Genomic DNA, 25,468 nt, shown 5'->3' on the forward strand with positions numbered 1-25,468 from the left:
ACATGTACTTGATAACTGAAGACATACTAAAATAAGCTTCAGCATACAAACACCAATACTTTTTTAACCCACATAGATCAAAAATACGCAAAAGGTAGAGCAGCTTATGGAACTTTATTTCAGAAGAGCTGCAGTTGCAGAACATTTACTACAAGCTTGATATTAAAGCAAACATACAGAAAGGACATGTACAAAGAGGGGTGATTAAAAACCCAAGAAAGATGACAGTTTTTCAAATACAGCTGTGAATGTGACAAAGAATTACTTTTCTGAACAGACCTTAATAAAACATTATGATTAAAGGCCTAAGTACAATGCTGCTGTTTCCTCAGCACATGCATCAGCCAGTCACACTTGGCAGCTAGACAAAATGTCTTCTATCAGTCTCTTGTAGAGCCAGGTATCACCTTTAAGCCGTTGTCGCCGGATACCCACTTCTTCAGATTTACTGAGTTGACACACTTCTAACTCAAATGCCACAGTTACTTTGCCAAAATTTGACTGCGTTTGACATTTCAGGGTATAACTGTACGAAACAAAGGAAAAACAGAATAACCACCAAACTGTTTGTGTTGCAATGCAATTTTGAAGTGATAAAAGCACCCTATAGAAATTACCCCATTGCTATTCAGAATACTGGGAAACAACCCAGGAATTTAGTGAACTGAGAGCTTTGAATACTTTAGTCCCAGAAGACTATCCTTGTGCTCAAGTACCAACATGTTGCACCAACATCCTACCCAGCCATAGGAACCACTGCTAGCCACAGACCCCCATTCTTAGAGTGCAGAGCTAGAAGGATGGAGATGTTTCCGTGTTTTTTCTAGACAAGACTACTCTCCTTTCTGCAGAGACACCACTGCTTGAGAGGCTAGTTACAGCTCAGCTGGTGTGAAAAGTGAAAAAACTGAATGGGAAGTTTAAATCATTACAATGGGAAAAGGTGCTTCCATGCAATTCAGTATCTTTCCAGATTTTGAGCTTGGAAATGCATCAGAGGTTGAAATACACTCTGACATTCTGCAATGCCTATATTTAAATATTCAATAACTTTAGAAAACGCATATTCATAAGTAAGCACAACATTTCTTTCATTCATTGGGAAGTCAGGAAACAGATACTAAGCTTTGATCAGAACTAGGAACCAATCCTACTCTCAGTACCTTAGTCTACTTAGTAAATCCTACAAATTAAAATAATCCACACAAAGGTGTGTGGATTCTGTGCAGCTTTTAAAATATACTGGTCTGTTGGCTAAATGCTAATGTCTTTTAACTGCCAAGACTGAGGGTTAAAAGGTATCCCCAAATTGTCCAATTTGGTCATGTCACTGTACCCTAATAGACCACTCGTAATTGCAATTTCACAAGACAGACAAAATTCACATCAGCCTCTAAGAGCTCTCTCACTATTATTGGTTCACATCTGTCAAAGAGTTCTATCAGAGCTCACTTAACATTGCTTTGCATTGTGTGGACAAGTTTCATTCCACAAGTTCATTCAGTGCTCTGTACACTTCCTATAAAGTCTTGTATTTAACAATGTGCAGCTGAGAAAGTAAGTTTACATACTTCGCTTTGTCAAGGATTGCAGTACTGACTATTTAGACAAATACAGTTGAAGTCATCATATTTTACACTTACCCCTTCTGAACATATTCCACATGCTTCTTTGAAAGAACAGCAATTACTTCATTCAACAGTTCATCTGGATTCAGTCGCTGAATGGTGGTAACATTACAGTGTGCCTAAAAGTAGTCAGCTCATTAAACAAAAAACAAACAAACAAATTCTTTCTCCTAAAACTGAAGACATTATGAAGTTTTCATAAAGAAAGCTTTGGAACACCTTTGCTTCAGAACATAGTGACAAATGCTTCAACTTCACAATATTATCATAATTAAGACATTGTAGTAGCAACAGGAACACTAAACAACAACTGCTGGACCATTAATATCAAAGCACGTCCCAACTACAACCCATCATAAAATCCAAAGTAGCAGTGATGGGCCAGGGCAGCACAGAGGCTATTAGAAGCCTTGTACATAGCCAGAGGTGATTCCTGCAGAGGAGTGCAGAAGATAGCCACACGACTCTGCTTAGAGCACCCTGCTGCACACTCTACAGTTGGGACATCACCAATAGTGTGTTGCCTAGCTGAGACTGAGCACTTCTGATATCAAGGAACAGGCACAATGCCATGCGGCTTTTCTAGGACTAAAGCGTCACCATGTTTAAATAAAAAAGGTAACTTACTACTCATAAGTTCACTGTTACAGGGGTCTTATATCTAATACTTCATATAATGAACTTGTCCAATAAGTGATTTCTTGAACAACTTTCAGACACCCATATGTAATGAAAGTGTATGCCAACTGTAATACACCACAAACACTCCATCTAGCTTCTGAAGTCACAGAAGCAGAGAGAGAAGACAAGATCATAAAACAGCATAAGAAATTAACACAGGCTGAGGATGCCAAGCCTGAGTACAAGACTGGTTCTTACAGATCTTATTCAGCTGAGAACATATGCAACTCCCTACCATAACTGCTGTACCAGCGTGAGGTACAGTTCTATCGTCCCCTATTATACTCCAGTGTCCCTAGACATGCATCAGTAACTTTGCACGTAGTATGGACAAGGGAAACTGATGCAGAAGGATAAAAGCTTTTAGAGACAGAAGGTCTAGCTTTTGTTTCCAGTTGCTCAGGTTCTTGAATTATTTGCACAGTCTGGACTCCTGTCCGATGAGTTGGTCAGGTTTGTAGCCCAACATATGTCCTGAACTTGTAAGACTGCCACCTTGCCTCTGACAAGTGCATCTTGGAAAAGCTTCCAATTGCAATACAGTAGCTGAATTCCATTTACACAGGCTGCAAAACACAAAGTGATCCTTTTACTGACAGACAGATCTTACTGTACAGTAGGTGTCCTAACAGCTGCAGCTCCAGGAGCCAGTCAGCTGAAGGCATACATCACTTACTTCTATGGAGCTATTTATGCCTCAGTAACACACTTGCCTCTTTCACGTTAATCATGTTCTTCAAACATGTCACCTTGTGTATAGTATAAATTCTTCCTTGTATAACTTTTGAAGTATATCAGTTGCTTTTGAGTGATGCATACAGTTCTGTTCACTACACTGGTATTATGCCAAAGCCATTTGATGTGTATTCTACAAAGCTAATATTAACCTCATGAGTCAACTTTGGTAGGTACAAATTATTAATGTAATTTTAAAGTGCTCTGTGCAATGCACTGTCTGAGGAATTGCTTTTTCTATGGCTACTTAAAGAAGAGTAAGTAGCCAACCGGCTCAGATGCAGTGACATCAAAACTTTAAAAATCAAAATTATGCTGACAGTGTCAGAAATTCTTTTGTAAGATGTAGTTATTTAGGCTCTAAGTTTGATCTCAGGTTCTCTTGACATCCAAAGACTATCTTGGAACAGATATATCACTCCTGGACTACAGGAACCTAAGCCAGGAATGTTATCAAAACTTCTTGTTTTGTTTTTAGTGGGAGAGCTAGCAGTATCTCTATACAACTAATATGATCAAAATTTTTCAGCTAGGGTTTCTTTAAAACCATCCTGCTTCCCTCACATTTAGTTTAGATAGGATATAAACAGCAAAGACCAAACTCCTCCCTTGATCTGTTGGTGACTCGCCCAAGCCCAGACTAATGCAACACCTCTTGGCAATAACTAGGACATTACAATGTTAACAGAGATGCAGTAAGAACAACTACACTTTACTGGAGAATGCAGGCAAGTCAGATCACAGAAGTTTTCACAGGACCTTTTGTAAAGGCATTGGATGTTTTCAATAATTGTACTTCTTTTCATGTGAGATTTTTCCAGCAATCATACCTTAAGTTTCCTTGGACAATCTCTAGTGAATCGTCTCTTTTTGCTTGGTGTCAGCATTGTGATCACTTTATCTAGGCCTCTCTCAATACTTCCAAATATTTTGGCTTTTCTCTTCTTTTGGTTGCTATCCATGTGAGCTAGGTTGAGATCCAATTCCACTGAGTGACACCTGTTACATGAACAAATTAATCAGTTATTTTTCCTCAGTGTTTAGAAATTTGTTATTTCAGATACATCACTAAAATATTACCAGACCTGACGGAATGAAGAAAACCAAAGCAAATGTAGTGTATTATGAAAGTTTCTGTTTGAAAGTCAGTTGAGATTTAAACCCAGACATGTATATAGAAACCGCAGCACTCTGGGGAACTGGAATAAGAAGGAACTTACATTATGGAAAATAGGAATATATTCTAAAGATAGTTGAGTTATAGTTTTAAAACTTTTCTCTGCCTTCAGTATTTTCTAGTGAATGTAGAAAGAGGTTTTAGGAAGGTTTTTACCAAGAGATGGAAATAACAACTTGCTGTTGTAACAAGGCTTCCTAGGCAGTACATGGATTAAGGTAGTCCTGCTCTAAATCAGAAGTGTACACAAACAACAGGACATTTACCTTTTTTCGGGAAGAACCTCAACAGCTGTCAATTCATCTGTGTTTGCTGGGTTTGTGGGTTTCTTAATTGGGGAGACAGTAGTGAACTGGCTCTCTGAAAGAAAGCATCCAAGCCAAAACAGGTATGGTTTTTGCATGAAGGATTTTCTTTTCTTCAGCAAGGATTTCTCATTATTAATAATTTATTTCTAAAACCAGCCCCCTTTTCTATCTCAGGTCTATATGTTCAGAATGATAAAATATGTTTGTAATATAATAACAATACTACCCCTACTCTACAAAGAAACACTGCAACTGATTTCCCCAGGGCTCTATAAGTCAAGCCTTAGAGGGACCAATGCAGTTCAATATCAGAAATTTGGAAAGGAAGAGGATTAGAATTGCTTTCTTGCTCTGCCACTGGTCCCAGCATAAATACCAAGCAGTTCACTGTGTCAAATAGTTCTTCACAAAGCCATTTCCCTTATATGGCATGAGTTTATATAGCCATGTTTAATAGTACACTACATAATAGCCTAAAAAGTTCTCTTACGCACACATTGACAGAGTTCTGCAGAGCATGGTTTCCAATGTGCAGAAGCAAACACCAAGTGAAGCGGTCATCAAATGAGTTGTTACAATTAAAGCCAATTCAATGTTCAAAGTTTCAGCTCTCTACAGAATCACTCCTGTCCCCAGACAATGATGATCTCAAAATTTCCAATGAATACTTCCACTTTTTTACCTCTAAGAAAGTATTAATATTACCTCTCCTGAATCAAAGATCTTTCAATGAAGCAAAGAATTAGCTTTTCATTGTTTAATCCTCAGAAATATCTCTAAAATGAGCTGGAACTGTGTTTCTGCATTTCCCATTTCAGATAGAGTACATAACTTCTGCTTTTTAAAGTTAACTTGTAAAGTTTGATTTCATGGTGTCACATACAATCTCAAGACAAAAATCAGACTCATATGAACAACTGGTTTGTGCAGTGCACTTCCTTAAATACTTTACACAGGGTGTCATTGAACACCAGTATGTCCAAGATCCCTTATAACTTGAATCAGCCTGTAAATACTTACTGTTTCTGAACAATGTTCCTTAGCATGTGGAACAGAAGAGTCTGCTACTGTAAGAAGTCCTTGGCATTTGAAGGACAGTTATCATTTACAGTATCAACACAAAAACATTTATCTCAGTGGTGAAGGAAGTGGTAACATACATACAGGATCCATCATTTTTTGTAAGAATGGGCTAGACGGGCTGAGAACAGAAATTTCTAGTAACTCAGGAAAGCTGACATAATTTAGACAGACATCTGTTGTCTATCACATAACTGTAAGGTCTGTACATTGTTAACAGAAGTATTTTCACTCCCACACTAGAATGTGAAAATGTTACTGTGAAAATGCTGATACACTACCATGAGAAATCCAAAAGTTAGATTTCTCTTCGAAGAAGCAGTAGAAGCAGGCTTGACTAAAAGTATACCCTTATTTTCACTCAAGGTAATAATAAATTAAAAACAGAGTGCTGAGAAAATTGTGTTCTCAACCTTAATGGAAAAGTGGAACCAGATGCAAGTTTTAGGAACACAGTACTTGGCTCCGTGTCAGTGTGCCAAAAGGCATGCATGTGTGATACCGTAAGCAGCAATGACTTCTGTAATTAACATACAAGTAACATGCCCTGATGTATGGTTAAACCTCTTGCAGCACCTTACCAGATGTACTAGAAGAACCAGGCTCATGAATATGGCAAAAAAGTTAAATCTTCCAGAAACAGATGTGTTGAATACACAAGTACTGTGTTCATATTTGAATTTACAATACTTCCTAAGCAATGTCTAAGTTTTAAGTTTTCATTAGTTACATTCAAGGTACCTTGGAAGCCAGGTGTCTGAAAGGGTATGGTTTGTACTTGCGCCTCAATCCGATTCTTTGCAAAAGGAGTCTTTGGAGCAGGAAGCGCAAAGGGCATTTCATTTCTTAAAGCTGACTCTGTATCAACATTCTCTTTGTTTTCATGCTTCTTTGATGCCACTTTTCTTGTCACTGGAGTTGACAGTGTGAATTCCGTATCATCCAGTTGAGCATCATGCCTTGAATGCTACAAGAGATGTAACAAAAAAAGACATCCTTTGCTGTATTCTGATCACATTCAGGAATGTTACAGACAAGGAAATTCTAAAATTGAAGCAGGTTAAAAATACTATAAATTGCTTGCCTATTGAGCAAAATAGTTAAAAACTCTTCAATACTTCTAATTCCCTCTATAACTTGCTAATAAACATCTCAAGTCAATTGCCATTTCTTTATCTACTCTTCTAAATTCTTCAGCCCACACATTTAAGACTAGTCCTCACCAGCTCATCTAAACACAGCTAAGAATTTTCATTTGGTTTAACTGTATAATTTTAATTGCTTCATTTTGTCCAATAGAGACAGGTTGAAACTTCAAAGACTTGTCCAGCTCTAGCCTAGCTCAGAGATCTTGTTTACAGTACCTTATTGTTTTCCCATCAGTTTTAAAATCCTCATTGTCTCATTTACTCATTCCTTATATGCTGTTTTTATGCAACTCAAATGTCAAAGCTCAAGTTTTCTTCAAATGAATCATGATCTACAGCTAAAGGAAGCCACAACTTATTTTCAGCAATATATTTAAAACATTTCTTTACTCAGTTTGTAACTCCCCTTGGCTAGGGTTCACCAAACATTTAAATATGTAATAAGTGTTATGTACAATGAGAATAAGACTTTTGGGGGGATTAAGAATATTATATCTATTTATATTTTTAAAGGAACTAGTAATTAATCTGCAAACACCTGCTTTGTTCTGCAAGTATTTAGATTATATTCTTCTAACAGAGGTTCTTCATACAGTGAAGATTCATCAGAAAATTCCATGGATCCAAATGCATGTGGCACTTCACTGCAGTCTGGCATATCTTCATGTGTCATAGGTTTTTCACACTGAAAAAAAAAGATTCAGTTGAGATTCCACTACACAATTAAAAGTAAGATTTCATCAGAAAAGCGTCATTAAAATCTGAATCTTATTCTTTCTAAGTTCCTAATTATGGTTAACAGCTAATGGAAGTTCTCATGCCAGTGACCTAAGTTTTATCATATGACTTTAATATTTTAATTTCGGAGTTGTCATTTGTATCAAAAGCAGATGTGAAATTATTCTCAAAGCACCATTACCAAGTCATCTTTCACGACCTGTGCCAAGAAGAGAAGCAACTCACAAAAAATACCTGCCTTTGATTTCAAGATTTGGACCACAAGCTCCTCTTACCAAAAGCCAAGTAATAAGCTGGAAGGAAGGCAGGAAAAGAATGCAGTAAAGTCTGAAAGGGGGCCAGATAAAGGCAAACACATTACATTCAAAACATATGATTATGGAATCTGCAACAGTACTTGAACTAGCATTCAGAACCCTTCATCTAATTGCTAGCCCCAAATAACATCATTTATTAAATCACAGGATTCATAACTTCAGCAAGATTGCTAACCTTCATGGCTTCACATCACATACAATCAGATGTATATCACAGTATCCTTAGTTTCTAACACCTTCTGTTATTTCCAGGAAACTCTTCCCAAGGACTTGTTTCATACCACTTCAGTGAAATTGCATACAGTTATTTTAAATTATCAGTCCTCAGCTGGAATGGATACCATTTTAGGAAGCCAAGTTCTGATGGCAGGTAAGTTTCTCTTGGCCTATGATCAAGGATATTGCAATCATCAGATCTCTCATTACTACTGGAATAGAAACAGATCTTCCTGGTATGCTACCAGACCTGCTATTATGACTTACTAAAGAGCCCTTACCAGAGGGATGCTAGCTACAGCCAAGAAGCTACCAGCCTGATATTGTAGCTGAAATCACGTTCTATTACAATATGAATGCCTGATTAGGATTCCTTGGCTACCATGTTCCAGATGAAATTCATGCCATGGTGAATTTTTTTGGAATATCCTTCTACATCAAACCATTTGAAACAAGGCAGTATCATGTACAAGTGTGTGCCACTAAATTCAGAAACCGGCTAAGTTAAAGGTTCTGCTTGCTTGTCTTCACATTAGACCAGCTCTAGCTAGAGAACTTTGCTAGTTGGGTATTTCAGCAAATTCACTGACATTCACACACAGAATCTACATGCAGGTAAGTTAAATGTGTCCTGAGTGCTGTAGAAGGAACAATGGATTTTTGTGTTGTGTAGACATGATTTTCACAATCACCTGTGAAGGCATAATGCATATGTTAAATAGTAGCAGTAGCTGGATCAATTTACCTGGGACACCACTAGAGATGAAGTAATTTCACAGCATCAGAGCTACTGAACCTAGAGAACCTCCACATTAAAATCATCTGAGCGTAGAAGACTAACCCACCATGATCATGGAAATCACATTATGCATATTCACCCACACTTATGATGCATGATTTGTTATGCAGCACTGGTAATCTTAGAATTCTCATCTGTTTCAAAGCAGTTGTACAAGTGAACTGAAATGATGTATATGCAATTGAATCAGATACATAAGAAAGTACTACTTCTGAGTGCTTGTCTCTATCCAGAGAACAACACATTCAGATAGCTAGTTAACAACTTCACACAGGTGTCTACAGTTCAAGGGGGAATGGCTAATAGGAAGTCTGCAATTTTACTGAATGCTTTTGAGTTTGTCAAACATGGATGAGTATCACCAGCATCACATATAACTGCCTATTATATATGATATTGCAAGCAATTTCGCAACTTTAGACAAGTTCTGAAGTATCCTATTAGCACTTTGCTACCAAACCACAGGAACTGAAATTACCATACAATATATAAAACCTCTTGAGAATCCAATTCATCAGAAAAACATCAGCAACACATTTCCTTTACTCAAAATAAACAGAAACCTCTCTGGGATTGTGTTCTAAAAGGAAACAGACAAGGAAGGAATAGGTCCCACTGCTTTGACCATCAGCTCATGTAGTACCCATACAATCTCAAAGTAGGCTGCCCAGATGACATGCCAGGATGTTTCAGAAGACATTCCTTACTAAGGCATGATAAATGCTACTAGCATGGTACAAAAATATTTAGACAAATGTGAAAGAGCGCAGTAAGAAGTTAGGCATCACAAAGGAAAATCTGGAATGATCATATAGGCTAGACAATGGGCAATTTTAGCCCATTTCTGTGAGTAGCCAAGGGGAGATTCCGTGCAGTACTCATAATGCACCATGTCCTCCCAATGTCAATTCATAGAAGCAACCCAGCTTGCTAAAACATGTTAATGAGGAGACCGAACTATTTAGTGACCAAGCCTTTGGCAAACTGCACACATGCTCTCTTACTGATGTTTAGGGCATCAGACTGTTTTCCTAGGCAGAGCTTTGTTACTGCAGAACAGCATTTTAATCAGCATGTTGTCCTGTTGAATTGAAAACTTACCTTGAGGCCTGCTGATTGTGTTGTACTGGCATGCCCTGTTAGACATGGAAGCCTTAAGCAAACATGCTTGCCACGAGCCTTCTTGGATTGAAGCAAGAAATATGTTGCTGACATTTGGTCATATTTCCACTGGAGGCAGGGGGGGAAAAAAAAAAAAAAAAAAAAAAGTATTTTAATCTCTTTTTTGGAAACATTGTAAATACAAAGCAAGCTCAGCCTTCTGAAAAGTTCTGCATTTCTGCAAGTATTCTACTTGATATGCATCCCTAATGTTTGATCAGCTACGTGTAATTTCAGACTTCAGTCACATTATGTGTTTGAGATCAAGAAACAGACTATGGTTGTTGCTCTTTGCAAGTTAGTTTGTAGCATGCTCACTACCATGAAAACTAATACTTGGGCCAGAACCTATCCACTGAAGTGAATGGCAAAGCTCTTAATTCAGTTTAGCCAATATTTCAACCAGAGTCTCAAGTTATTGGAAGTCCCCCTCCATTCTTCCCCCACAAGCAGCACCAACTTTTTGCATGATTTTCAGCAACTCTGCTTGCGTGAGGAACATGGGTACAATGCTTGAGAGGTTTGCAGCACAGTACAATTAGTTTGAATTAGTTATAAGGGACTAGAAGTCCTCCAGTAAAGGACTATGCAAATGCCACAAACCTATTTGGAAGGACTTTTCCCCTTGTAGACAGATTATTCAGATTACTTCCTATAACTGAAGAACAAGTAGCATTAAATCCACAAATCCATCTTAATTATCACACACATTTTAAAAGTCTGTTTCTACTACAGTTACATGAAAAACCTAACGGTTTTTCCAAAGCAAAGAACTATACCACTGCTACCATATACAAAGAAGCAAAAAAATCAGTTTCTAGGGAGAATTTTCATATTCAGGTTAAAGCTGGACGACACATCATGTTTTAAGTCTCTTCTACAGCCTGCAATGTCATTGCTAACACCTGTACAATTCTTCTAGAAGCGGTCAGTTCAATTTTTGTCATTTATATTCAGAAGTGACTGAACATACTTTTTTAAAAACTCTGAATAGCAACTCCAAAAAATGTATTTTATTGTCTATCTGGGTGATGCTCTGATATTTCTTGTCTTATTCTTTTATCCACCCCCGCCCCCCCTTTACTTATTGAACCATTTCAAAGCAAAGAGTTAAGCCAGCAGATGGCATCTGTTGTTCAACTACAAATTTCTGTAAGTCTATTTTGATTTTAAGACATTCAGGATTTTACCTTGGTGGGAAATAACAGCAAGGTTTAGGAAACATCACAAGTGCAATTAAAGGAGGAAAAGGAAAACCACACAAATTTGAACTTCAGAACTGTAGTTATAAGCTACAGATAGATTCTGGAGTTCTGCTGGGGGTCTTTAAATCTGAAAAGTATTAAAAATTTCATACCTGAGGATAAGTAAGCATTAGTCTATTAATACAGTACATTTATTTACTGTATTACTGTTTAATTACTATAAATTACAAATATAGATATATACTTCTTACCTCTGATATTAATTCCAATATACTCTCCCTGCTCTGTTTATGAAACACAGAAAGCTCTGTTACACAGTCTTCATCAATATGTCCAAGCTGTAATAACATGACAGATATTGAAGCATGAGGCTTTCAAGTCTTTTCATAATCCATATCAGACTGTGACACTGTTGTGAAACCCAGTAGGCAGAGTCAATAATCAACCATGATTTTAGACCTCATACTTTAAATAGTTAGCACCATAGCTAAATATTGTAGGGAACAGACTGAAAAAGTCATAAAACTTCACAGTGTGACCCCTCCTTGGTGAGAGGTTGTGAATTCAACTAAGAAAGCCTGACAGCAGATGAGATTTTTACTAGAATGGAAGCTACACATTCATCTCTCCATAAATATTCAAAGCTATCAGACATGCATATCTTTTCTAGAGCCAGTTAGAACTGACGCTGCAGGCACAGTAAAGCTGTTCTTTATCTAGAGAAACAGTGTCATCCAGTGGCTAATGAGCAGCATTGGCTGCAAACATGAAGGAACTTCTCTACTTACTACTGACAGCAGGATTCCACCCCCCCTACCCCCCCACCCTGTGCCCTCCATACTACCTTAGTCTCTCACACAAGTAAAAAAAATGAGAGAGACAGTACAAATGTACTTTCAATGAGGTCAAATTTTTATTCAAACTTGCAGTTTTCAGTGAGGACTAGATACAAGATAAACCATAATCACGTCTAACATGCTCTCCAAAACATTTGCATTTTGCACCTTAAAGTATTGACCAAGCAGCCTGGAGAATCAACTGATCATTCAGATCCAGAAATACTTCACATTTTGATGACAAGTCAGTTATTTTGCAAATTAAGCATCAGCTGCAGAATACAACTGTCATGATTTAACCCCAGCCAGCAACTAGGCACCATGCAGCCACTCACTCACTCCCTGCCAATCCCCCACCCCCAGCAGGATGGGGGAGAGAATCAGAAAAAAAAGTAAAATTTGTGGGTTGAGATAAGAACGATTTAATAACTAAAGTAAAATAAAATGTTATACTAACAATAATAAAATATAATAATAATAGTAATGAAAAGGAATATAACAAAATAATAAAAAAACCCAAAACAAAACCAAGAAAAGACAAGTGATGCACAATACAATTGCTTACCACCCACTCACCAATGCCCACACAGCGATCCACCCCTCCTGGCCAACCACCCCCAGTTTATATACTGAGCATAACATTCTGTGGTATGGACTATCCCTTCAGCCAATTTGGGTCAGCCGTCCTGGCTGTGTCCCCTCCCAACTTCTTGTGAACCTGCTCACTGGCAGAGCATGGGAAACTGAAAAATCCTTGACTTAGGATAGCAACAACTAAAACATCAGTGCACTATCAACATTGTTCTCACACTGAATCTAAAACACAGTACCAGTTACTAGGAGGAAATTAACTCTCTCCAGTTAGAACCGGGACAATAAAGAAAACATATTTGATATTCCTCCTCAAGAGGAATTGAGAGAAAGTAACAATATTTTGAGCAAGAACAATCAGAAAGGAACCATGGCCATCTCCAAGTTCGTCTTTGGAGAAATGTCTTCACACCCCCATACTGCGAGGATGGTAGCAAGTCAGTAAAGTTTACATTAAATACTTGAGTAATCACCTGACAAGCATACTTACTGGGTATTTACTTTGCCACTGAACAGCATCAGAATAACCTTGCATGAGCCAAGGGTGACTTAATAGATCTCTAACTGTAATCCGCTTCTTTGGGTCCACCTAGTGGACAATAAAAATCAAGCTGATACTTCCACTGTTAAGAAGAACTGAAGAAAAAAACTTGTCTTCTACTCAGAATTTTAGGGTGATTAGAAGCTCAAATGGAAACCAATACTTTTTCATAGCTCCACCAAAAGGAAGGTCAAACACATGAGCAGTGATTCTGTGTTACAGAACTTACAGATACAACAAATGTTCCAGGAATATTTAGCACTGGCTAGATTGCTTAGATGTAGCCCAAATGCATAGTCAGTATGTATAACCTCATTTATAAAACAGCACTTATTTATATGGCACAATTAAGGATAACCAAATGCAGTCTGCTTGAACAGTTTGTTTAATCATTTAAATTTTGCTTAATTATTTCTATACCAAATCATTTTTCCCAAAGAATTTTCAGCAGAAGACAATATTAATCTTTTCTTCAAAAATTTGTAAGAATTCAAGTTGTTTAAACACTGAATTTTTTTTTTTTTTTTTTTTTTTAAGTATTTCAACATTGCAATGTTTTGACCTAGCAATAGTACCTTATAGACCTACTGAATAGAAGCAATACTTTTACCTGCAGCATTTGGTTGAGTAGTAGTATACTGCCAGGAGAGAGCCACTTTGGAATACTGTATTTTCCTCTCTGCAGAAAAGACGGCGATTTAGAATGAACCTTGAACAGCTAGCTCAGAAGGAACTACTAAATTACTTGCATGATAGTTACATCTGTACTTGGTCAAAAAGGAAGAACAGCACACACATGCAAACTTAGTTTTTAGAATGACTTGAATATATTTAATGGTAATACTAAAATCCAACTGTATTAGTAAGGAAAATACTATGTTTGAATTATCAGCTGCAGTTTTCACCTACTTAGCTTGTGTGACATTTCCATCTCAGTCCACTTTTACAGCTAACCTGCTCCTTATCTATTGTGTTGTTTCATCATACCAACTTGATACTGAAGTTTTAGAAGTGCAAACATGTTGGAGCATCAATAACTGATATTAGCACTTTGAAATGTAAATATTCATTGAAATCACTGCTTTTCAGATACTAAAATTAAACCATCCTCAACACTTAGCTTTTTTTTTGTAATAGGTTACATCTAGTGCTAAAGTTTCGACCTCTACTCATATTGCAGACAGGAAGAAGGTTACAGATCCAACAGGTAAGCTTCTTTCAACCAAATTATTTACTGGAGTTTTTTTAAAATCTTGATTAGAATAAATTTGAAAATGGCTTTCAGATCTGAGGTACAACAATAGCTAAAAACCAAACAAAATTCACCATCAAGCATCATTTACTTTTCAATGAAAATGGAGAAAATAAATAAATAAATCAGTAAACAGCCATTATGAAATAATATAACTATCAATTTGTAGAATGAAAATTGCCATGACAAATGCCTCAATAACAGAACAGTTGGTACTATATGCAAAATACATTTCTAAGCAGAGTATATATTGCTCTGACATCACAGGTTAAAGAATTTAAGTTACATCTTTACAGAGAGTATTAATGAACTATTTATAAATAGTTTGTAGACCGTTTCACAATGCAGCTTTACTCTTAAACTAAGCCAAGTCAAGACAGACATGTAATCTGCATTTTGTTTCTAATACATTGCTACAGAACATGAAACAAGGAAAAACAGAATTAGCATCTACTTGACTGAGGGCAATGCTGGAATGTAAATAGCTTGCAATAGCTACCAGATGCTTAAGATCACACCAGAAGTAAGTTTTGGGTTTGGGTTTTTTTGTTTGGTTGGTTTGCGTTTGCTTTTTTTTTACAGAAGTTACACCACATGCTTGATTCTTCATTCAAAAAGTAAAGGCATTTATTCAATTATTCCCAAATAAAGAGATGTGGAACATTCCAGGAAAAGAAACGTTGCATATAAGTCATATGATCCTAATTAGATTCAAGCAGCAGATTATTACATTGACTTGGAACAATAGTTCCGAGTTGAGATCACAATAAATTTCAGGATCTACAATGTGTGAAATTAAATTCCACAATAGTGTGCAAGTGCCTTCATTTCAAGCAATTTTCAGTTCACAACCACATTAAATTAAAACAAATTCAGAGTGGAAATAGCAAGCCTGTGTCTTAACACCTGTGACATTATTGGTTTTCAATTGCACCCAGACTAAGTTTTACAACTTGGTCATCTCAGTTCACTTAAACAAATTTCACTGGCCAACATTCTGTCAGTCCAAACAACTCAGGTCCTAGCTCCTGTGCATGTTATATAACTATAACTATGCAGAAATCATCCTTGATGATCTTAAGATCTCCATTGAACATCTAAGCTCTCTGTTCACGTTTCAACTATTGACAAGTTTAAGAGAATGAATACCTTAAATAGTGAGATCACTTACCAGGTCCTGCATCTTGGCGTAATGACCAGCATAAAGGATTTTCTGTCATTCTAGAAAACTATGCTTACAAATGGACAAGTTCTTAATGTATACTAACATTATGGGTAGACAACACAGTTCACACCACAAGCAGAGAGAGAAAGGTAGCTCAAGCCCGATTGACAACCTAGTTGATTCCTCTTCATAGTGATTTTACTGAGAAATTGCACATGCTTGCTAACATTATCTCGACAATGCTCTTAGTCATATGGTTAAGTTTTAGGTAGTCCTGTGAGGAGCAGGGAGTTGGACTCGAGGATCCTCATGGGTCCCTTCCAACTCAAAATATTCTATGATTATGCAAGTAGGAAGGTAATACCATTTTAATGGTGACCCACCTGAGTATCAGCACTTTCACACAGTCTCTTTGGATCAGTTAGCCATTCCACACCCCCACACACACACTTTTTTTTTTTTTTAAAAAGTTCTCTACAACAACTCAGACTGAGCTTCCTACACATCTTATGTCAAGGTACTCAAGTCACTCCAATTCCAGACTAAAAAGCCATGTCATTTGATGAACTAATTCTGCACTTTATAGAGCTCTGTTTGTTAAGCACCCCAGAAACACTCCGTGTGTAGATCAGCTGTCAGTTGCCTCCTACCAGAGCAGTCCTTGAACACTCTCAAGGAATTTTTGGGGTTTTTGTTTTGTTTTTTTAGACATATCAGAATCTGGGTGAGAGAAGGAGAAAGAGGTAGAATAATCCAAAGCCCTTACCCAACACAGCTACTCCTCATCCCACTCTCTTACTGGAAGCTTTATCAACATAAATTTTATGGCAGCTTAGAAGTGGTTGGTAAAGGTGTGTGTATGGTGAAGAACAGCAGCTGGTTAGCTGCATCAGGAGGAGTTTACAAGGAAACAGAACAAACTACTGAATTCTATTACTTATTATTTATTCAACTTTTCCTATTGATTATGATGTCTTACATTTCCTCCTCATTTTGGAGCAGGAAAGCATAATAGCAGATGCAGAAACTTGCTTCTCCTAGACATGAGAATAGCTGACATTTAAGAACACTGTTTCTGGTAAATCAAATTACGTATTTGCAATTCTATTCCATACAATACAGGGAGAAGCCAGACAAAGGCTCAGACACAAAAATTCAGCCCACCAGCAAGAAAATACCTCTCCTAAAACTTAATTTCCTATCATATTATAGGACCAAGCTAGAGTACTGCAAAGGCTGATCAAAGATGGAAACAAATCCACAAAATATTCATAGGAAAAGTAGCTAAGTGTAACAAAATTCAGTGGATAAGCCTTTTTGCCCTAGGCACAGCTCAACAGGTTCTGCCATCAGAAAAGCAATGGTCCTCATAATGCTTAGAAATGTCCGTTCCTAGTGTACTCTAGCACCATCGATACCTACCATTATCTTCTTGTAGATAACCATAACATTGTCATCATCAAAGGGGAGAAAGCCACACAGTAGAGCATACAGCAGTACTCCCATGCTCCAAATATCTGCCTAAAAAATAAAAGTGAGTGGAAGTTCACAAACCTGATCCGTCTAAAATGGCTTAGAGACAAGTAATATTGTCCCCCTTTGGCAAAGCCCACATACAACTCATGAAAAGCTCCTTAATTCTGGACAGAACTCTTAAATTCCAAGTGAAAGCACACAACTCAAATTCAATTTTCAATTCACTCAAGCTAGAGCACTAGTAAAACCAATATCCTCTCCTTAGGTCACCAAATTGCTGCATTATGATCTACAAGGACCTCACTGGGAAAAATTAAATCAAACTCATCACAAGGGATTTCGTACAGCAACGTATTATGGATTACAACAGCTGTCAGCACAGTTACAATCAACTCTCTAAAGCCCTACTGCTTCTTCTGTTTGTATAGGCATGACAAGGTCCATGTGCCTCATACTGCCTCATACTGTAATTCCCACTTAGAACATAAGAAAAAGGAGGCTTGAAAAACACTGGACTTCATGGAAAACAAAAACAAAAAAAAGAAAGCAGGAGTTAGAGGCCAAGGACAGTGGTGCAAAGACTGACTCCATCCAACAGCACAGCAATTTAGGAAGTTTGAGGGGATTGCAATTACAGCATTTTGGATGGTTTGACAAAGGCAAGTAGCAGGTCCTAACGTTCTAGACATGGAATCAAACCTGGATAAACTCCACATTTTTTCTTCTCTCAAATTTTACTATACTGTGCAGTACAAAGAGAGCAAGTTTTCATACACAAATTCCAAGCTAAAGGCAGGCCTGGTAAAGCACACAAGATACGGAGACTGCACAAAAATTTGCAACAGGAGTCAGATAATTAACAGAACAAATGGCTGCTTGAAACAATGTGCAGTAGAAGGAAGGAGTTTAAGTTATTGTTTCATAGGGCACTAAAATATGGAGCAACAAATGGAGAGAGCGAAGGATTAGTCAGAGATGAACTAGCCAACTACATGACTTGTGGCCAAGAGCACTATGTGCTGTTCCAGGCTGTGACTGTTGAGGCTAGTCATGCAGATTCTGAGAACTAAGCAATGTTATCCAGTGGTATTCGAGAGAGAAACCAAGTGAGCATATCTGAACATTACCACCTTTAAATACATCATAGTGGGGAAAGAAACCTAACCCAAAACTGTGCTACATACCTCTGAGCCAATATAAGCTTTGCCCTGAATCAGCTCTGGTGCTGCGTAAGCTGGGCTTCCACAGCATGTGTTCAGATGGTAATCAAGGCCACCCTAGGATAACATAGAATATTGATCACACAGAAGCATTGGCTTTAACACAACTTAAGTCTTCCAGCAATGACATATTGGAGGCCTCGGAGCCTTCATTTTCCTCTGCTGTGCATCTACATTCACCTCATATTTTGCTTTGGTGTAATGTATGGCTTCACTAGGCAAAAATTGTCTAAGACCATGAGTATCCTATAAACATTCAGATCCCAAGCTGCTCATTCATCACCCTATCAGTCCTTTCCGCAGCTCCTCCTCTGGTAAGAATACCTCCCTTTGTGACTGCAAAGAGAAGCGAGATGGAAGTTGGGAAGAAATGATCCAAGAGCTACTGGGCATGAGGCTAGCTGGTTATTTGTATCAATATTTAATGCAATAACTTCATGAAGACCCACTAAAAACACTAAAACCATGTTACTACTTGCCTGGGCTTTGCTCTAAGCAGATCTGAAGATGATGGTCTAATAGTCTTGACTGCCTGCAAGATGTTTTAATATGAGCCAAGTAAAACTACCTGAGGACAAATAACTCTCCTCAGTAAGACCTTCTTCCCATTAAATTGTTTCTTAACAGCACCCACCTCGCATGCTAAGCTGCCAGACAAAAAGGGCTCCTAGAAACCAATTTTAAATTCAGGAAACAACTTAGTACAAGCACATGGAACCAGAGGATTTGTAACTGTAACAAGCTATCTGATTCGATCCACAATCTCCACGTACATACAAATCTTGAAAAAAGACACACACCACTAAAACTTAGGGAAAAACGCACACCAACATTAGCTTTATATTATAGGCCTTTCTATGTGACAGCAAGTGCTATACAGACAAGATCATCTCTGCCTTAGATTATGATAAAAGTTGAAGTGTAAGAGGAGAAAATGGTCTAACAGTCTGGCCATAACATGCAGTTAACTGTGCTCTTACACAGTTAAGGCTCTACCAAGTAATTAGTGATTGGATGACACCTATGCAAATAGCTTGAATTTAGGGTCTTTGGGCAAGTCTCTGCATTGCACTCTGAAGTGAAACATGCATTTTTTTATGTGTGTGCAGCAGCTGATTTAGCTCTACTCTGTGAAAGCAACTGATACTCTTACCTTCGGCTTTGCACAAAGTCCAAAGTCTATCAGCTTCAAATTATGTTCCTTGTCAATCAGCAGATTTTCCTGGTAAAAGAGAAAGTGGTAATGAATGCTTCTATGACCTAAGTATCCAAGAAACCATGTTTTCTTTCACTTTATTTCTTCTTGTCATTAGCAGCTAGAATTTACCCAAAGCTCTTCTCTGGAGATTTTGATCAGTTGCTAATGAATGTATCCCATATTCCAGATGGGGAATACTAGTTGCTATCTGCTGAGAAGGGCCTGGCCGGGGGGGATAAACAGCAAGCTGAGCATGAGGCAGCAGTCTGCTCTGCCAGAAAAGGTAGCCGGCAATATCATGGGCTGTATTAAAAGGAGCACAGCTAGTAGGTTGGGGAAAGTTACTCTAGTCCTCTGTTCAGCACAGCTAGGACAGTGCATCTAGTTTCTGACCCCCCAGCACAGAAAAAAACCCATCAAACTGAAGTAAGCTCAGTGGATGGCCACCAGTCTGCTCAGGGGGCTGGAGCACTTGCTCAGTGAAGAGAGGCTAAGGGAAAGACATTTGTTCAGCCTGTAGACAAGAAAGCTTCAGTGGAGACTTCATGGCAGCCTTTTAATACCTAACAAGGAGGGCTGGAAGACAGAGCTAGTCTCTTCACAGCAGTGCATGATGGGATAATGACAGACAACAGGCATCAAGAGACATTCAGACTGGAAATAAGGAAAAGCCTTTCTCCTCGTAAGGACAGTGAAGAGCTGAACAGATTTCCCAGAGAGATTGCACTGCCTCGTCTTCAGGAGACGTCAAAGATGTGACTGGATAAAGCCCCAAGAAACTTGGTCTGACACTGCTTTGAGCTGGAGGTTCGAGCAGAAGCCCCTAGAAGCCACTTCCCACCCAAGTTATCACATGATCCTATGAATCCATCAGCTCTCCAGCTACAGCCAACTCCCTCCAAAAGGTATGTTCAAGGCTTCATCTGGGCAGAAGTTCCTTGGAGAAAAAGACTTCATGAGCCATCTAGGAAAACACTCAGGCACTGAGTATTTTTTTTTCTCAGAGATGTCAGCATCTCTAAAAATGCAAATTTCTAAACCCTTCAAGGAGAAGTGGACTCAAGTCTTCAATTCCCTAAACCTATGCTTAAACTCTGCAATAACAGCAAAACCACAAGACGGGTCCAGTAGCATGCATCTCCCCCTACAGCTTCTGACTAGCCACCACTTGTTCAAACTGTTGGTTTTCACGCCCAAAGGAAAAAGTGACACCAAACGGTTTGCGCAAGAGTGGCACCATAAAGACTCTTTCCAGGTGCAAGCTGAAACAAAGGGGAAAACAAAAACACCTACAACATTCAAAGCAACATTCAAAGTCTGCACTCCCAGCTGGAGCATGTTGTTCTGCTTCTCTTTCAGAGGAAGCTCCTTCCTCAGATCCAGTCACATCCAGCCCAGCTGAAGAACATAGTAGCAAGTAGAAATAATGCTCTTTCAGATGATGTTAGATAAAGAGCTTTAAGCACAAGAGAATGGAGAAGGCATAACTTACTCTGGTTCTTAATGGAGAAATAAAAGTGGGTGTTCATTATTATTTATGCAAATATGACCACTATTCAGGCTTACTGGTTTGAGATCCCTGTGGGCATATCCCTGGCTGTGAACATAAGCAATTGCTGAAACAATCTGCCGAAAAAATACACGAGCTTCCTCTTCTGAAAGGCGGTCCTTAGAAATTATGTAATCAAACAGCTCTCCTCCAGGACAGTACTGCATGAAGACAGGAAAAAGAGAATACATTTAGAATACAGTAATAAAATCTAAACAATGAGAGCACTGGACAGCAACTAGAGGACACTCTTCCATTCAATTTGGGCCAAGGCCAATTGTTTGAGGTTCAACAAGGCCAAGTGCTGGGTCCTGCACTTGGGTCACAACAACCCCATGCAGTGCTACAGGCTTGGGGAGGAGTGGCTGGAAAGCTGTCTGGCAAAAAAAGACCTGAGGGTGCTGGTCGACAGCCGGCTGAATATGAGCCAGCAGTGTGCCCAGGTGGCCAAGAAGGCCAACAGCATCCTGGCTTATGTCAGAAATGGTGTGGCCAGCAGGAGCAGGGAGGTGATTGTTCCCCTGTACTCGGCACTGGTGAGGCCGCACCTCGAGTACTGTGTTCAGTTTTGGGCCCCTCACTACAAGACAGACATTGAGGTGCTGGAGCATGTCCAGAGAAGGGCAACGAAGCTGGTGAAGGGTCTAGAGCACAAGTCCTATGAGGAGCGGCTAAGGGAACTGGGGTTGTTGGAGAAAAGGAGGCTGAGGGGAGACCTGATCGCTCTCTACAGCTACCTGAAAGGAGGTTGTAGTGAGGTGGGTGCTGGTCTCTTCTGCCAGGTGGCTGGAGATAGGATGAGAGAAAATAGCTTCAAGTTGCAGCAGGGGAGATTTAGATTGGATATTAGGAAAAATTTCTTTACTGAAAAGGTTGTCGGGTATTGGAACAAACTGCCCAGGGAAGTGGTGGAGTCACCATCCCTGGAGGGATTGAAAAAGCATGTAGACAAGGCACTTCAGGACATGGTTTAGTGGGCATGGTTGATGGTTGGAATCAATGATCTTGAAGGTCTTTTCCAACCCAAATGATTCTATGATTCCCTCTGCTTTATCACAGTAGCACACAAGTGCCCCTAGATGTGCCCTAGGTCAGCACTGTGGCAGACAAAAGAAGCTGAGAAGTCTGACTCTTGCCTAACCGGTTGCAACAGATACAGCACTCTAATGTCACAGGCAATACAAATTGCCCAGGAGGTAACAACCACGGGGCAGTCCCAGGGTCCTGCATATCCTGCTGATGCTGTTTTAAAATAACTGAAGAGCAAGGTAGGAATTAAAGTTATTTCATGTACTGTAAACAGCAAAGGGCAGCTTTTACAAGAAGACAGGACATAGAACATATTACCAGCTTTGTTTTTAAACTAAAGTGTCTTGAACACTGTCATCATTGAGATAACTTTTTAAGAATTGTTTTATTTGAACTCTGTAATCATCCACCATGACAGCTAAAACCAGGAATATTCACCCATGGCAGAAACACCATTTCTTACCTCTAAGACCATGAATATTTTCTTGGATGTCTCTATCACCTGATACAACCGGCAAATGTGCTGGTGACTTAAATTCTTCATGGCATCAATTTCTATTTTAACACGAGGCAAGTCATCCTAAGAGACCACAACAGCAAGCCATGAAATTGCTGACTACTATGATGATCTGTACATCCCAGTAAGCATCAGACTATTGTGCAATGCAAAATTTCACAGCATGCATATGACAGCATACAGTTCAACTGTTCAAAGTCAATCCAACAACAGCCCTACTGTTAGCCCCCTACCATTCTGGCACATCGATTGGCAAAACCCAGAGCAGCAGATGTAAAATAGTTAGTATTCTCATCAGCATTCTGTTTGAATTACTGTAATAATCTTTGAGTTCCTCAATCTTACAGCCACAAAAGGGCATGAGATTTGTGGTCTTCTGTTAAAATTCTTTTAAGTCCACAGCATCTGTCCGTGGCCAACGGGACAAGCAGGCAGCATTTCAACATGTTGCGCCCCACAAGAACAGCTTTTAAATACTTTTTAAGCTTTTAAAATACTTTCAAGTAACTTTTGGCTTACCCCTAAAGCAGCTTTGTCCATGATTTTTATTGCAACTTTTTCAGCAGTGAGAAGATGTCGTGCCAGTTTTACCTTTGCAAACCCACCTAGGATTTGAAAAAAAGGAGACGTTTAGAGCAAAGCGCGATGACATGCTTTGTTGCCCATAATCTCACAGTTACAGTGGAGTATGTAGCACACACAGTGTGCGGCGTCTGCGTTGGAGGAAGAAGCGATCACTGCTACCAACTCCCAATTACGTTTTCAGAGCTCTGCCCCCTGAAATACACACTTGAAGCATGACCTGTAGATTCCGCAATAACAGTTAATCCACACTCGGATAAATACTACAGTGGTTAGAGACTGCACGCACCTGTCTGTGTTCACAGACCAAGCCTACCTGTTCCAATTGTTTCGTGCAACTCATAGTACTTGAGAATTTCCTCATAGTCATCTGCAGACATTCTGATAGGAACAGGGACCTGGCGATTCTTCTCAGCACCTGCAAGGAGAAAGCGGGAGGAGGCGTTCACGCGTTTCCACTCCCAGCATGACCGGCGGAACCCGCCCAGGCCAGCTCCAGTGGCCCGGGGAGGTGCCAGTTGCTACAACCCCAGCAGCGAACTCACTAAACGACCAACTCGGGAGGCCCAGAGGCCGAAGGCATGAAACGCCAGCACCGCTCACCGGAGCTCTGCGGCGGGGGCCCTCCGGCGGCTGGGGCGGCCCGGCGAGAAGCGTAGAGAGGGCACCACCCGTCAGGGCACCGGCGAGAGGCCGCTGCCGCCGAGGGGGAGCGGACCGGGGGAGAGCAGCACTCAGCGGCTGGGAGGCCGTTAGCGTTCAAATCTCTCCGCTTCCGGCCGGGTCCCCCCCGCGGGGCCAATCAGCGCTCAGCGCTTGACTGGAGCTAGGCGGGGGACGCGCCGTGCATGACGGGAGGGAGGTCGAGACGGAGGTAGGGGTGATGTGAGCGCCGCCATGGCGGGAGGGTCTCCGCTGCAATCTCGTTGCCGACGGGAACGGCCTCGGCCGCGCCCGGCCCCGACAGAGACGGGGAGCAGCGCCCGCTCCCATCGGGAAGCCCGCTCCCCCCTACAGACGGTGGGGACTGGCGTGGGCTCCGCGCCACCGGGTCCGCTGCCGCGCACAAGATGGCCGCCCGGCCCGCCGCCCCGGCGAGACTACGACTCCCAGCATGCTCCGCGGGTCCGGCCTTCCGTGGCGGGAGGGCCCCTTCCGCCGCCAGGCTCGGACCGGACCCCGGCAGCGCTGCAGGCCCCGCTCCGCCTCGGAGCAGCCCGGGGCAGGTGAAGGAAGCGAACAGAAAAGCGGGGTTTGCTCTCTTCAGGCGGGGGCTGACGGTCTGCCTTTGCTGCGGCCGGCCGTTCCCCTGCCAGGCCGTTTGCCTCGCAGCATACCAGAGGCCTCGGCCTACAGCCACAAGCCAAACCAGGAAAACGGAGCGGGGGGGTGGGTGAACGTCTTATTTCTGTAAACTGTCTCTCCTTTGGAATCCTTCCAGACAGATTAAACCTTCCCTAAATGAGGACCCTGTCCTGGTTTCAGCTGGGGTAGAGTTAATTGTCTTCCTAGTAGCTGGTACAGTGCTATGTTTTTGAGCTAGGTATGAGAAGAATGTTGATAACACACTGATCTCTCCGCTTGTTGCTAAGTAATGTTTAGTCTAAAGTCAGGGATTTTTCAGCTTCTGATGGCCAGCCAGCGAGGAGGCTGGAGGGGCACAAGAAGCTGGGACGGGACACAGCCAGGGCAGCTGACCCAAACTGGCCAAAGGGGTCTTCCATACCATGGGATGTCATGCCCATTATATAAACTGGGGAGGGTGGGGGTGGGGTGATCACCGCTCGGGGACTAACTGTGTGTCTGTTAAACAGGTGGTGAGCAATTGTATTGTGCATCACCTTTATATTCCAGGCCTTTTAGGATTACTGTTGTCATTTTATTAGTGTTATCATTATCATTATTGTTTCTTACTTTCTGTTCTATAAACTGTTCTTAACCCATGAATTTTACAGGGTTTTTTCCAATTCTCTCCCCCATCTAACTGCGGGGGGAGGGGAGTGAGTGAGCTGCTGTGTGGTTCTTAGTTGCTGGCTGGGGTTAAACCACGATTGACCCTGATTTTTGAGAGTAAGGTTTGATTCTCTCCTGAATAAAAAAGAGGAAGAAGGATGTTTTGAGGAGAGAGAATGGAGCCCTTCTGTGCAGGCAAGACAAGTGGTGTCTCTTCTAGATGGGGTGTCACCTATTCTTCATCAGCCAATTAACAGTTCCTTGCATCCCTATTAATACAGTCACCCACCTCAAAAACCATTGATTAATTTCACTCCAGTATTTTCAGTCATTTCCTACATGGCTATCACAGGTGGAAGATGCTGA

The 25,468-nt window shown here is 40.3% G+C and overlaps 1 protein-coding gene across 1 annotated transcript; it reads right to left on the reverse strand.

The window, feature by feature from the left end:
- Positions 1–121: 121 nt before the first annotated feature.
- Positions 122–23,877, reverse strand: MELK (maternal embryonic leucine zipper kinase). The gene is made up of 18 exons (XM_049795938.1): positions 23,753–23,877; positions 23,466–23,567; positions 23,087–23,172; positions 22,514–22,630; positions 21,039–21,182; positions 19,428–19,496; positions 18,239–18,331; positions 17,001–17,099; positions 13,772–13,840; positions 13,111–13,209; positions 11,445–11,531; positions 9,929–10,057; positions 7,296–7,442; positions 6,351–6,576; positions 4,488–4,581; positions 3,875–4,043; positions 1,644–1,747; positions 122–526 (listed from the first exon to the last, which is right to left on the reverse strand). The coding sequence occupies exons 2-18, from the start codon at positions 23,527–23,529 to the stop codon at positions 349–351; spliced, it is 1,974 nt and encodes a 657-aa protein (XP_049651895.1). The 5' UTR covers positions 23,530–23,567; positions 23,753–23,877; the 3' UTR covers positions 122–348.
- Between the last annotated feature and the right edge of the window lie 1,591 nt (positions 23,878–25,468).

This window comes from Accipiter gentilis, chromosome Z (assembly GCF_929443795.1).
Source record: "Accipiter gentilis chromosome Z, bAccGen1.1, whole genome shotgun sequence".
NCBI lineage: Eukaryota > Metazoa > Chordata > Aves > Accipitriformes > Accipitridae > Astur > Astur gentilis.

Coding starts and splice junctions, on each gene's coding strand:
- MELK (XM_049795938.1), bottom strand. CDS start 23,529: ATGTCTGCAGATGACTATGAGGAAATTCTCAAGTACTATGAGTTGCAC. Junction 22,631..23,086: donor TGGACAAAGCTGCTTTAGGG/GTAAGCCAAAAG, acceptor GTGGTCTCTTAG/GATGACTTGCCTCGTGTTAA. Junction 18,332..19,427: donor GACTTTGTGCAAAGCCGAAG/GTAAGAGTATCA, acceptor ATGTTATCCTAG/GGTGGCCTTGATTACCATCT.